Source organism: Sarcophilus harrisii, chromosome 2 (assembly GCF_902635505.1).
Source record: "Sarcophilus harrisii chromosome 2, mSarHar1.11, whole genome shotgun sequence".
In the NCBI taxonomy this organism is placed as follows: Eukaryota; Metazoa; Chordata; class Mammalia; order Dasyuromorphia; family Dasyuridae; genus Sarcophilus; species Sarcophilus harrisii.
In genome coordinates, this window is record NC_045427.1 from 221031285 (window position 1) to 221046250 (window position 14966).

The following is a 14966-nucleotide window of genomic DNA, read 5'->3' on the forward strand; positions in this document are numbered from 1 at the left end:
GGTATTTTCAATAAATATAGAGTGGACTCCAAGAAAGGAAATCAGAGATTTGTACAATATTTGTGGAATATTATATCACTTAACTATATGTGAATTTTATAGAATCCATCACCAAAAAAATCAAGAAATATTCTCACTAAAGATGAACTATACTTATCAGAATAGCATTTGGACTAATGCTTTCAATTATCTGCTTTATAACTTTGACAAAAGCTATATAATCAGAAAACTACATTAGTGCTGAAATAGATTTTAGAATACAGAATAACAGTGATGAGAAGGATCCTAAAAATACTGAACACAAACTGTGTGGATGGAACTACAGAATAACAAATCTAAAAGGAAACTTAGAACATAAAATAACAACTAAAAGGGAACATTTTGCATTTTACTTAATACATTCCTCCAAAGACTTCTAGGGAGAGATTATTACACATAATATTCTTACTTCCACCTGTAATGCTTATTCAAAGTATATAAATTGGATCCTTAGTTTAATAATAAGAAGAGAGCAGGATGGATTGAGTCTGGGAAATTATACAGCATTTTCACAGATTCCAAGCTGCTCCTCAAGACTACCACAGTGCCAAAAAATCATTTAATATCGGTATTTTTACTGGCTACAAACAAGAGACCATCACAATCTCTGAAGAACCAAAATCTGAATGAGTCAAAGGACAATAAAGAGATGCAGAGTGGGTTACAGCAAATTACCAATGAAATACTGAGTTTAAAAACGCAGCAAGGGACCTCATCCAGGAAATGTGTACTTAGAAAAAAAGGTAGGCATGTTTCAAATCGAGACTGAAGGTTAACAGATAGTTTGAATGATGCACTTGTACTCATAAAATATTGAAAAATAAAGAGAGAAGTCTTTATTGAAAGAGAAAAATTGAAAGAGCATTTGGTTTCTTACAAGTCAGAACATCACACCTTCCTGCTTCTCTCCCATGGATCCTTCTTTCCTATTTCTGGGATCTCCTTCATAAGTTGCTTCTACATCATCTTCCAAAAATAACTTTTGGGAGATGAAGAGCATGGAGAATGAGTACGATAGCTCTTAGTGCTTTTTTGATATTTCCACACTACTCAATGGACAGGTATTTTGCCTGAATGCCTGGCTAGGGCAAAACACCAGAACTCCAAGAGAGGAATGGGACACAGTCATGATATGCTGTTTCCACAAGAAACTTTGAAATATTAATTCTTTCTTCTTCTAATGAAATTCTCAAAAAAGCTAAAATGGAAAGAACTGTTATCAAAAGAGTTTCATTTGCTATTATCACCTCTCTTCTAAGTTTTAAGTGTTAGATCTCATCCCCTCATAGAAAATTATAGCCAGAGTAGCTTCACTTGACAGTTGACTGGTTCTTTTACCATTCTAAATTTCAAGCTGACCTTGGAAATATTATTATGAGTGAAGGATTTCTGAAGTGCAAAAATCTCACTACATAAAAAAGACAGAGTAAAACTGAAATGTCAATAAAAATGTCACAATACAAAACTCAAGAAGGCACATTAGAAGCTGCTATTAGTAGTGCTAGAGAAAATATAGAGCAATGGCTAATGGGAAATGACTAGAAAGCGTCCGGCTCCATAGATCATGTTGGATGTGAAACATTTCATGTAACATTAGAAGCCAGAATTGTCCTTGTAAATGACAATCTACTTACAAATTCATAGTCCCCATCTTGTGGTACTTTCCAATCTGAAGAATTTTTCAGTGGGCCTGGGGCATTTTTGCCAAAGCTGTTGACCTGATTCTCTTTTTCTTTCTGCTCAAAATACTCAAGGAAAGATGGCTTTGCAGGCTGCATAGTTTCATCTCTTCCTGAAAACAAAGAAAAGAAGAAAAAGCAAATTATTTTGTGGGATCATACAAAGTTGGACAATATGTTGAATGAAAGAGACACCAGATTTGGAATCAGAGGGTTTGGGTTCAAATCTGGTTCTTCTACTTTAATATCTATGTGATTTTGGGAAATTCAGTTCACTCTTTTGGCTCAGTTTTCCTCATGTGTGAAATGAGAGTTAGATTTGATCAGCAGTATTCAAACTTTTTGGAGCCAGAAACCTATTACAATGCTTAAAAATTATTCAGGACCTTAAAGAACTTATTATGTGAGTTTTACCTACTGATATTTGCTATATTAGAAATTACAACAATTAAATTTATTAACTCACTTATAAATAATAATAATAATGTAATTACTATTATATAAGTATAGATAAATATGCTCATTTATAAATAATATAATTATCATATATAAGTAGATAAAATAATATTAATAAATTATAATAATAAAATAGTAATAATAAACACATCACATGTTAACCTAGATAACATTTTAAATGAAAAATAACTACATTTTTCAAAATTAAAAAAAAAAGATATAATATGGTAGTGTTTTACATATTTTTGTAAATATGTTTGGTTTTACAATAAACAGCTGGATTCTCATATTTGCTTATTCATTTAATCTGTTATGAAATACTGTTTTGGTTGAAATATAAGAAAAAAAAAAACCTTCAAATAGGTATGTAAGTGGAAAGGAAAGGGATATTTTAATAGACAAATAAATTCTGAGAATTATTGAGATAGTTTTGACACTTGAGACTACCTTGAAAAGGTTTCTGAGATCACCAGAAATCCTTGAACTACACTTTGAGAATTGCAGGACTAACTAAATTCTGAGGTCTTTTATGGCTCTGAAGTCTATAATATTATGGGAAATCCAATCACCTCTGAAGTACTATAACTTGCTTAGAAAATCTCATGCCTTTTGGGAGACAGAGCTCAGAGTCAAGAGTGAGAAGGGACTCAATACTTCAATAGAAACTATACCTTCTTTGTTTTCTCCTGTCATGTCCTTCCATTTCTAGAGTTGGAAAGTTGTTTCCTCTTGCCTATTCCTATGTTAAAACATATTAATATTCTTATAAGTATGATTTATATTTCAATTTTTACAGTTTTCTGTTTAAGTCCTATGCACCATCTACCATATCCAGCTGCTGAAAAGGAAGCCCTCAAACACTAGAGCCAATTCATTGAGAAAATACTCAATTTAGAGATTGCTCTATAATTTTCTCTTTTCCTTGTTTGTCTCTTTGTCTCTCCTGACTACATCAGTGTTCATTAAAATATTCGAATTATAGTAGGTAATAATATTGTAGGAGACAAAATTCCATTTAATTAAGCTATTTATCAGTTTTTTGGGAGGGAAAGGCTAGGTGTCAAGATCTTTTATATCAATCTAACTGGCACAGCTTTAAGTGTTAAAACATATTAATATTCTTATAAGTATGATTTATATTTCAATTTTTACAAAGTGAAATTTATTTCCCTAGATCTTGTTTTTTCTCTGACAACTATGGATATTTCCCAATGCTTAATACTTGAATCTTTTTTTCTGGAAAATTTTAAACTAATGTTTTGTTCTCAATTTGAATTCATGCCTAAAACCAAATACAATACTTTTCATGATACTACTTCCTCTTAATTATCCTTCTACCTGCTTAACCACTCCTCAGTTTCACTGGATTCATATCCATATCACACGTCCCTCACTGTGGGTATATTTCCAGGATCTCTCCTGGGTCTTCTCTTTTTTTTCTTTATATTCTCTCACTTGGTGACTTTTTCAGATGCCACAGGTTTAATCATCTTTATGCAGATAAATAAAATCTTAGTCTCTCTCCTCAGTTCTTGTCATCTATTAAATTTCAAATCAGATATCCCATGGAAAATTCAAACTTAATATATCCAAAAATGAACTCTGTGTCTTTCTTCCAGAATTGATCCTTCCTCCCAAACTCACTTTTCCAAAAGAATCATGGCCTTTTCACAACCTCAGCAATGCCTGAATCCTTACTCTACTTTCCCTCACATATACAATCAAGTTGACAAATCTCTCACATCCATTCCCATCTCACTATTCATGAAACTACCAGCTTAGTTCAGACCTTTAACACATCTTTCTGGTTAACTGCCATGGCCTTATAATTGATCTCCTTGCTTCAGATTTCTAACAAACTTTAGTTCATCCTCCACATACATAGGTGCCAAAATGATTTTCCTTAAGCACAGATCATTCTTCTATTCAATGCTCTGGCGACTCCCTAGTGCAGCTAAGATCAAACATGAACCAGACTTTTCACAAGTCTTTGTAACCTAGCACCAATTTACCTTTCTAGCTTCATTATTCCCTTTCCTAACTTTACTGTGAGATCAACTGACCTTGTTACCATTCCTCTCACAGAGCATCTATTCTATGTATCTTTGCCCTAGCCATCCAACATACTTGAAAGGCTTTCTTTCTTCACCCTTACCTCATAGAATCCTTCTGCTCCTTCAAGATTAAGCTCAAACATTACCTTCTCCTGAAGCTTTCCTAACCCCTTTTCCTTAAACTACTTTGTATTTATTTTACATATACTTATATATGGACATGTTATCTCTCCTTGTAATTTCCTTAAGAAGAGAAACCATTTCATGTTTTACTTTGTATTTACAGCAAGCATTTTAAAAATGCTTGTTGATACATGACTTGGATATAAAAGATCATATCATAAACACAGGGATAAGAAAAGGATAACCTTTCATATCTATGGACAGAAGAGTTCTTAAAAAAAAAAAGATGAGATCAGAGGAGATCAAATAGATAACTGTGACTGAATTCTGACAAAACTGAAAAACTTTTGTATAAATAAAATTAGTAAAGTTGAAATTAGAAAGTAAACAATTTATTGAGAAAAATCTTTTGTACTTTCTCTGATAAAGACTTGATCTATATTTTTGATCCTATGTTCTCCCCTCTACTACACCTTCCACATAGCTATCACCATAGTCTTCATAAAAAATGACTTTGATTATTTCATCCCATTGTTCAATAAATTTTGATGGCTCCCTACAACCAAAAGGTTCAAATACAAACGCCTCTATTTGGCATTTAAATCTTTTTAGCCTAATGGCATGTATACTGAATAAGAGTGTTGGGCTTATAATTAGAAAGATCAGAGTTTAAATTCTGACTCAGAATGGCTGCATGATTCTGGGAAAGTCCTTTAACCTCTTTCAACATCAGTTTCATCAAGTATAGAACAAAGAGGTGGGACTTGTTGGCATTTAAGGCCTCCTCCAGTTTTAATTCTCTGCATCTGTTTTTACAGATTTACTATATATTACTTTCCTCTCCAAACATTTGGCAGCTTAGCCAAAGTGGAATTTTTGTTGTCATATATAGACTATCTCCCTTCTCTATGCCTTTGTGCTGGCTATTCCTCATAGTTGGAATGCATTCCCTCAACATGTCTACCTCTAGCTTCCTTCAAAGATAAATTCAAGGGCCACCTTCTGCCAGAAACTGATCCTGGATCTCCCAAGTTCCCCCCCCCCCCACTGAAAAAGGAATTTGTGACATAATTGTAACCCTAGATTTAGTGATAAAGTGCCATATAAAGTTTAACAATTTTATAAAGTAATGTCAAGTTTGTAAAATTTTCTTACACAAATATAAATATTACCATTTAAAATCTCTGTGAAGAGGAATCCACTAAGTACTACTATTAGATGCTGTTAACAAAGGAAACAAAATATAGGCAAGGGAAAATGCAAATCCTTATTTCCAATGTTTCCCATCAATCTGGATTATTTTTTACTAAGAAAATGTATCACAGTACATAGCATCATACATTCTGGTCATATATAAATTTACTAATTTTCTTTGGAACAGAAGCCATTCTTCGCAGTCTCAAAACAAAACCAACAAATTCCCACTTCTACAAGATTTTTAGATTTTGGAGCAGTTTTTATTTCATACAACAATTGTCACAGATCAGGTGCTAATGTAAATGTCACCAAAACTGCTCACAAAACCCAGGCCTAAACATCATATATGAAATACTAAAAAACCTCTTTGAAACTAAATGTTTTACACCACAGAATCACAGAATTCTAGAGTTAGGATGAACCTGAGAATGGCGACCATCAAATATAGAGTTGTTAGTATTTGGGAATACCAAAGCTTAGAAATCCAAATGTTATAGTTAGAATGTACATTAGAGGATAATTACATGTAAAGAAAGAGAATCAGAGAAGGGAGTAGTTTGCCAGAGTCACACACAATGAGTTAGTGGCAAAGCAGACACTAGAACATAAGTTTTATGAATCAGAGCCCACTTTGCTCTTCCCCCTGCCTCAGAGTACCTTTTATAGAAAGTTGAAAATTAAGCTATCTAACAATTTATTAGTTGCAAGTGCATCACAGGAAAACTGCTAATGAAAAATCTTTATATCAGACAAACAAAAAAAGAAATATCACCAGCATCTAAATTTCCTTAACCATATGATTTGGGTTGAAACTTAAATTTTCCTCAGTCTAGACTGAAATTTAACTTCGAACTGAAGAAAAATATTCACTCAAATGTATAGATTTCTACTGTAGAATAATTAATCTTTGTCAAATTTGGTTCTGTTATCCAAAGGAGCAGCAGTGACCATGAATCATGTTCTTTTCATAATAAAAAAACCTTTTACGGCTGTTAAGAGAACTATTAATAGAAAATAGACTGAATAATCAGTCTTTATAACATAGCATGTATACATTGCAGCAGAAAGGGTGTGGCTACCACCAAGTTGGCACACCAATCCAACATAACTCGTTCTTTTTAGTAGTTAGCAATAAGAGCTCCATTTAAAAAAAAAATTCAAATTCATTGAATGAACATTTGCTGAACACATATGATATATAAGGCCTTGAACTAAGAGCTACTGAGGACAAAGAGCAAATAAAAGATGGCACCCTCCCCCAAAGAGCTTATATTCTAACAAGAGTATTAAGATGAGCTACAAACTATGGAGAAATGTCCAGGCAAGGGCACTGGGATGATAGTGTGGAAACCCACAGTCTTAGTCCCTGACTTAACTTGTTTTGAGCTCCCTGGGTCTTACTTTAGATTCATCTATAAAACAATCTAACAATGCTTAATTCAGAGTTGTTGTGATAATCAAATTAGATAACATAAACAAATCATTTTGTAGGCAGAAAGTTTATATATATATATAACATTTTTAATTCATTGTTCAATTTCTGTCCATGTCATATTGAAACAGTGAGATCATTCACTTCCATGTTTTAATTTTTCTTTTGCTTGGAAATTTCCCTTTTCTGTGACATTTAAAGATTAATGTTTTGGGCCTTGGAAATGTCAGTTGCCCTTTTTATCTTTTTATGGCTAAAGGCCACAGAAGAAAACTTATATCCAAAATGTCTGATTTAATTTTCTATTTGTTCACTTGTGCACATACTTCAGAAATTTAGAAAATGCTTGATAAAATAAATTATTAGCAATGAAAATTTCTTAAATTGGTGAACCCTCTCTTCCCCCCCAAAAAAAGTTTTGCTAAGGAATTATATATTTAGTCAATGCAATATTAAGATTAAATTCAAAAATATACTTAAGGAAATGAGATGCTGGTCTTCACTATATGAATTTTAATTCTCATATAAGGTGTGAGGTATACCCCTAATGGCACAGAAAGCCATCTGATAAAGTGGAGAGAGAAAGAGACTTGAGGATCAGAATACTTTATTTAGAGTCCAGGCTCTGTCACTAATTCAATTTGTGACCTTGAGCAAGTAACTCTCTGAGTCTTAGTTTTCTTAACTATAAAATGAAGAGCTTAGATTATATGATAGCTAAATTCCCTTCTATTTTTGATATTTAATGATTCAATGGCTTGGCATTCAAGGATTCTGTGACTTGGCAATAACTTTCAAAAATAAAATTGTGCTTCAGATACCACTAATCTTGCAAGGTAGTTGTTGTTCCCTGAGGGCTGTGATATATGATCTCCACTGATTTAGACTAAACCACCAATTAGGTCTATGTAATCACAAACTGAAGGGAAGGCCAGAATAGAGGGGAAAATGCTGCAAAAGTAAATTAACATATCAGTCTCAGGGGTGTCTTACTCAACTTTTAAAAAACAGAATAAAATGGTAATAAAACCTGCCTCAGCTCCAAATAACAAAATAGATTCTATAGAAGAAAGCTCTAAAAATATAGTCTGTAACATAAGCTGGTCCTTCAAGAATGACAATTGGAGGAAGGGGACAAGGAGAGAGAAATGTCACAGTAATGTGAAACACACTCAAATCATGATTGCTTTTTGTTTATAAAGGATCTTGTGCCTATTATATATTACCTAATTCCATCCTCAAAACATCCCTTTGAGATTGGGAGTTCAAGAACTACCTCTCCATTTTATAGATATGGAAAGAGGTTCAGGAATGAAAAGTGATTTGCTTACAATTACAGAACTAGCAAGGGATTGACTTCAAGCCTAGATCTCCTAGCTTTAAATAGGAACCTTTTTATTATGTCAGGAGAACAACTTTCTCCCCTGCCACCTCTCATAGTGCTTTCTTTTATACTTCTCTATGTCATTTTGGGGGGTATGTTATGGCTACCTGGTTATGAATCTTATCTTCCTATTAGACTTTAAGCAAAGTACAAAGCTTTGCACAAAGCAAACAAGAGATAGCTTGTTGAGATGAATTGAAATATGTCATCATATAATACTGAGAGGCAGAATGCATTTGAATCCTAGCTTTGACACCAGCCATGTGACTCAGGTAACACACTTCACATCTCTGAGGCGCAATTTCCTCATTAATAAAATGTACTTAACCTAATAGGTTTCCCTGTGAGAAAGGGACACTGTAAATCTTAAAATAACATAAAAATCCAAGTTGCTATAATAATTCTGATGAGAAAAGAAAGGAGAAGGGGTCGAAAGGGACACAAGGCCTAAAGATGCATAGAAGACTCATTAGCAAACACGGTTTTTAAAAGACCACACTGGAGATGAAAGCAAAGGCAGGTAACTTCAAAAGAAGATTGAAATTAAGAACAAATCAAACAATGATAAAGAGTATTTATTAGAACAAGAGTGTCAAAAATGGGCTAGTACTATTTATCTGAGAGAACAGAACAATGGTAATGGACAAAGGAGAAGAGGCAGAACTCAGCTTTTACTCTGTTTCGCTTCTCTATTCTAAGTTAATCTTTGGGAATCTCTGGGTAAGATTGAACAAAAGACTGAACAAAAATAATCAAGGTGGAGTTTAGCTGAAGCACACTAGTTTTTACTTAGTTCCTTATTTTAATTCTGTATAAATCTTAACATTTCAAGTATTTCCATAAACAACATATTATTATATTCTGCTTTTTAATCCATTCCATCCTTTTCCATTTTGATGGGTAAATTAATTCCATTCGTATTCCGTTATGTATTTTTCTCTATTCTCTTATATTTTTCCTGTTACCTGCCCCATTTATAGAAAGTGGTGAAAAAAGAAGTATACACAGTAACAACATTATACTTGATGAAAGCTGTTTCTGTTCAACTGCCGTTCCTTTCTTTCCCTCACCAAGAGCCCAATCACAAGTTCCCTTCTTCTGTTACTCCCTTCCTCCATGTCTCTTCCCTTCCTTCCTTTTTATGATCTGGCCTCCTGGTTTAGATCCCTTCCTGTCCACCTTTTTCTTTCCCCTATCTTTTTCTCTCCCCAGATACTCCTGATTGAAATGTAGGTCTGAACTATATATATATATATATAAATATTCTGTATTCCTTTGATCAGTGCCAATAAAAGTGAAGTCTGAGTGTCTACCCCTTTCTCCTTGTTTGCAGTCTTCTATTATTGATACATCCTAACTATGTGAGATGATACCTTCCTTCCCCACTGCATTTATTTCACTGCAGGCCCTCTGTCTTATTTAATTCTTCTTGTGACCCCTGATAACTTTTGGGTTTTGAGGAGAACACTTCTATCATGACTCTCGTTTAGAATGTAACCACTTTATCCTTGCTTCTCCCCTCCAGTTTCTTTGTATGTTTCTCTTGATTTCTGTGTTTATATTTCAAAGATTCTAAGCTTTGGTCTTTATAATACTTAAAAGTTCTCTATTTCATTAAAGATCCATTTTTTCTCCCATAGGATTATAGAAAGTTTTGGTGGGTAATTCATCCTGTATTGTAAACCTCTATCTTCTGCATTTTAGAAAACCGTATTCCAAGATCCCTATTCCTTTACAGTGGAATTTGGTAAATTTGATGTGATCCTGTCTGCTTCCTTTGCACTTGAATTCTTTTCTCATGGAAGATTTCAGCATGTTTTCCTTTGACCTAGAAGCTTTGAATTTCAATCATGGCATTACTCAAAATTTTAATTTTGAGGTTTCTTTCATGAGCTAACCAGCGAATTCTTTCTATTGCAATTAGTTCTATTAACTTAATATATATGTTCCTGAAAATCATCACATTGTGCAAAATCTTGCAGTAAAAACCACAGGGCTTATGGGAATTATAGGGCTAGCGGTATAACACTCAAAAACTTCATTAGTGACCAAAAAAGCTAGGAACTTTAAAAAATGGTAGCATAGTTTTCATATGTTAAATGGTGAAGAAATACAGAAATACTACAATAAATAGTGGCAGCATGTAAATCTTCCAGATGCTGTTCAGCTTGTACTTCAGTCCCCAGTATGGTAGTCCATGACTAAGGTCAAGAAAACTATGGGAGAGTGGTAGTCCAAGGTTTGTGGGTATGCATCAGACCTCTTTCTACCCAAGGCTCCTTCTATACCAGAAGATATACAATAACACACTTTACCCCGAAAAAGACCTGAAATAAAATTTGCAGGTGGAAATAGGAGATGGAAAGAATGCAGCTTATGAGTTAGTGTGAAGTGGTATCATTTTCTGTGTTATCACTATTGCTTGTAGCCAAAACCACTTCATTTGCATTATTCTCAAATTATTTACTATATATCAGTGGTATTAGAACAAATTCATGTTTTCAAAACAAGCATCACAGCAGAACTGATTATCACTTTACCCTTTAGTTCTAATGGATCTGGGCAGCTTTTTTTTTTTTTCCCCCCTCACAATGTCTTGAAATATGATGTCCGTGTTTCTTTATTTGGTCATTACTTTCAAGTAATCCAAGTCATTAAAAAAAATATTAAACAATTTTTATCCCCTACCCAGTTGACTTTGTTTTACTATTTCTTGTTTTAAAGAATCATGACTTTTTGTTTAGTCCAGTCTATTTTTCAAATACTTGAGCAAGGTTTGTTTTTTTTTTTTAACTTTTTAACTAAAATTTTAATTCTTCTTCTAAGTGTTTCTTTCAAAACTCTCATTTTTCTTTCAATGTGAGGTTTTGCTAGATGTTTTGGAATCAATCATCCTCTTCTTCTAGATTTGTGTCTTAGGTATTCCTGTTACCATAAGCTTTTTATGCTGGGAGAATGTTTTTATTTACTAATTCTTTCAGCCTTACTTCCTAAATTTGGACTTTGTGTTAGGGGCGGGTTCAGTGTACTTCTTGAGAAACATGCCTGGATCTTACTTGGTTCCGTTTTGTATTCCCTTGAGTTCTGATTCTGCTTTCTCTGGGAACTGGATGATGCGTCCTTCACAAATTTAAGGGACAAACTCAGATGAGGAATCTGAAGTAGCTCTAAAATAGACCTTTTGGTGGACCCTATAGAGGTCTGATACTGCTTTCCTTTGTCTGTTTCCATTGCTGCTTCTGCCCTGGTTTGGATTTGAGCAATACAACTGTAGTTTCATCCTTGGTTGCAATTCCAATAGACTGCTGCTGATTCAAACTCTTTCAGCTAGGGAGAAGTCTCTTTGGGTTCAGAACAATAGAACTAACCTACTATACCATTCTCAGCTTAAAATTCCTACCTTGCTTAGTCATACACCTTAAACTGTGATAGTTATGATAAGGAAATTCAAGATAAAATCATAGTGAGTCATTTAAGTATGAGATTCTACTCCAGGGCTGGAGTCACATAACTTCTGCTCACTTCAGATCCTGTTCCTTGTGTAGGACCATAACCTTAGGTATTTGACTTTTTTTGGTCATAGTCACTCCTAAACATAGGACTCCTTCTCAATTCACACTGTAATTGTGACCCAGCTCTGGGGTATGAGTGACAAAGATGCCATATGGTTTCTGTTTCTGCTTCCTGCACAAAGTCAATTCTGTACTTTGTGGATCTAGGACATCATCTTGCCCTATAGCTTAACAGACCCCAATTCAGTTCTAAGGCTAAAAAGCTCTGTACTGACCTCAATGTCTACAGATTTCTCTCTGTTTCTTCTGACAAACTAGACTGGAAAAATGACTCACTATGATTTTGTCTTGAATTTCTTTATCGTGACTTGATTTGTTTCTCTCTTTAAATCTTTGCTGGAATAGTTGTGGAAATTCATTGGGCTACTCAGTATCTCCTACTTTGCTATCTTTTATGGCCCCTTTAAAAATGGTCAACATAGGGGCACCTAGATAGAACAGTGGATAGAGCACTGGCCCTGGAACTAGGAGGACCTGAGTTCAAATTTGACCTCAGACACTGAACACTTCTTAGCTGTGTGACCTGGGCAAGTCACTTAATCCCAGTTGCCTCTCAAACAAACAAAAAAAAGGTTAACATGTCAGGAAAAGAATATAAAGTCAAGAAACAGTAAGAAGGGTACTTAAATTCCCCAATAATTGCAAATCACCAGGTCTAGATAGATTATATCCTAAGGTATTCAACAAACTTAGAGATGTCACTGTCGAGATTAGAAAAATCATGCAGAACAAAAAAAGTGAAGCAGGATTAGAGAGAGGTGAATATCCCAATTTTCCAAAAGAAGGGAAGAAGATAAATTCCTCTTCGAAATATAGATCAATAAAGTTTTTTTTCCTTAAGTATTGGCACAATTCCATAATGAATTACTAAAAGGATGACTTGTGATTATGTTGAAAGGGAAAGAGTTAAAATTAAGAATGAAAAGGTATTTTTAAGCACCAAACATTAAATTCATTAAAAAAAAAAAAAAAGTCTGGCTCATTTCCTTTACTGATAGGCTTACAAAACTATCAGGTCAGGAAGTGTATCTATTTGTTGTATTATATTAGATATAAATATAGAGAGGGAGGAAAGGGGGGAGAGAAAGAGAAAGAGAGAGAATATTTAGATGCCAGTAAGGCACACTGCAAATTTTCTAATCACATCTTTGGGACAAGATGGAAGGATATGGGCTAAATGAGAGCAATAAAATTAATTCATAACTATTTAAATATCCAAAAACTATAACTTTATTATTTTATTTATGTTTAAAGCTAAAGGAAGATTTCTACTGGAATTCCCTAGGGGGAGTTAGCCTTGTACTGTTCAACATTTTTACCAGTGACTTGGGCAAATGCATACAAGGATCTCATAAAAATTTGCAGATAATAAAAAGCTAGGAGGACCAGGGTAATATGCTACTTAACAGAAGCAGTAACGAAAATAATTCTTAACAAGTTAGACCAATGGGCCACAACTACATAATACAGTATTCTCCTCCCTTACCTCTTCACCCTGATATACTAGTCTTAGAATACTTCCATTTGAGAAACTCAATAAAGTTTTTTGCTGAATGGAGCTGGAAAAAAAACTCAAAACTTTGCTGATTGGGTCCACTACAACTTTGCTACATAATCTCAACTGGGTCCTCTCTGCAGAGTGGTAATCCTTTTACACCTCCCTAACCAAATCTGCGAAGCAGCTAGGTAGCACAATGGATATAGCGCTGATTCCAGTCTCAAAAACTTCCTACATACAGTGTGTGACCTTGGGCAAGTCACCCTTGTCACTGGAGAAAGAAATGACAACCCACTCCAGTATCTTTGCCAAGAAAACCCCATGGATAGAGGTTCAGAGGGTCACGAAGAGTTGGATATAACTGAAAACAACTCAACAACAACAATCAATATCCCCCTTACCCCAGAAGTTTTCCAAATATTTTCATCCTTCTTGCGCATCCTATGGGCTCCCTCCATCCACTGGAAAGACTGAAAATTTGTATGCTCCCAGACTGAGTTGTGAAAATAGAAGAATTAAAAAGACAGAAGTTCAGGTCAGACATTCCCACCAGAACCTCATACTAACAAAAAGTCCAAAGGCAAGAAGTAGACTAGAAAAATAAGCAAACAAAACAAGAACAAAAACACTGTAGTGAGAGAGAAGCTAAAGACACACAGATGACAATGATTTGAAAATAACTACAAGCAAAGCCTCAAGAAAAATCAAACAGGCCCAACAAGACCTTTTGGAGGAGTTAAAAAGTGTAAAAAAAAGCAAGGAAAAAACTAAAAAAACAAAACCAAACCAAAGAGTGGTAGAGGAGAAAATGGGGAAAATGAATGACATGACAAAAGAATTAATAGCTTTTTTTTTTTAAGTACAAAACATTACTAAAGAAATTATAGTCATTAGAATTGACTGAGTGAAAAGTAAATGACTCCCTAGGACTTCAAGAAATAATAAAGAGAAGTCATAAGATTAAAAAAAAGTAAGAAAATGTGAACTATTTTATATCTCAAACTGCTCAGATATCTTAGAACCAGAGGGCAAGGTAGAAATTGAAAGAATTCACTAGTCACTTCCTGAAAAAACTACAATGAAAAAAATTCAACACAAAAAAACATTGATGTCATTTAGTGACTCTGGCCAAGGTTTACTAATGAAACAAATATGAATAAGGCACTCTGGTTTATGTAGCTCCTTTCCACTTTTGCAGTAACAATGTCAGAGTAACTGAAAAGCAGAGGATGCTTAAATTCACAAGCGTTAGATTGATCACAAATATTAACTCAGTTTCAAATGTGACATCCTTGTCTAATGACCAAATTATTAAGAGGAACTGAATTGTTAATAAACTTGACATTCTTGCTAAAAAACAAAAAGAAGTTAAAAATAAATGAAAGGTTAACTTAGAGATTCTCCATGAGAAGCAAAGAGATTGGTTTCATTGTGTATCCAAAGAAAACAAAAAACACTTCATTTTATGTTGCAGTGTTCATGTTAAATATTTGTCCCCCAAAAGACTACCATGAAAATAATTTCAGTTTATG

At 34.0% G+C, this 14966-nt stretch overlaps 1 protein-coding gene across 3 annotated transcripts in view; it reads right to left on the reverse strand.

The window, feature by feature from the left end:
• STK4 (serine/threonine kinase 4) overlaps positions 1–14966 on the reverse strand; it is a 108878-nt gene that overhangs the window by 43531 nt on the left and 50381 nt on the right. For all 3 annotated transcript variants that reach the window (XM_003757726.4, XM_031951554.1, XM_031951553.1), the window contains exon 10: positions 1674–1831. In XM_003757726.4, the coding sequence (XP_003757774.2) occupies positions 1674–1831 (158 nt within the window). The remainder of the gene's footprint in view (positions 1–1673; positions 1832–14966) is intronic.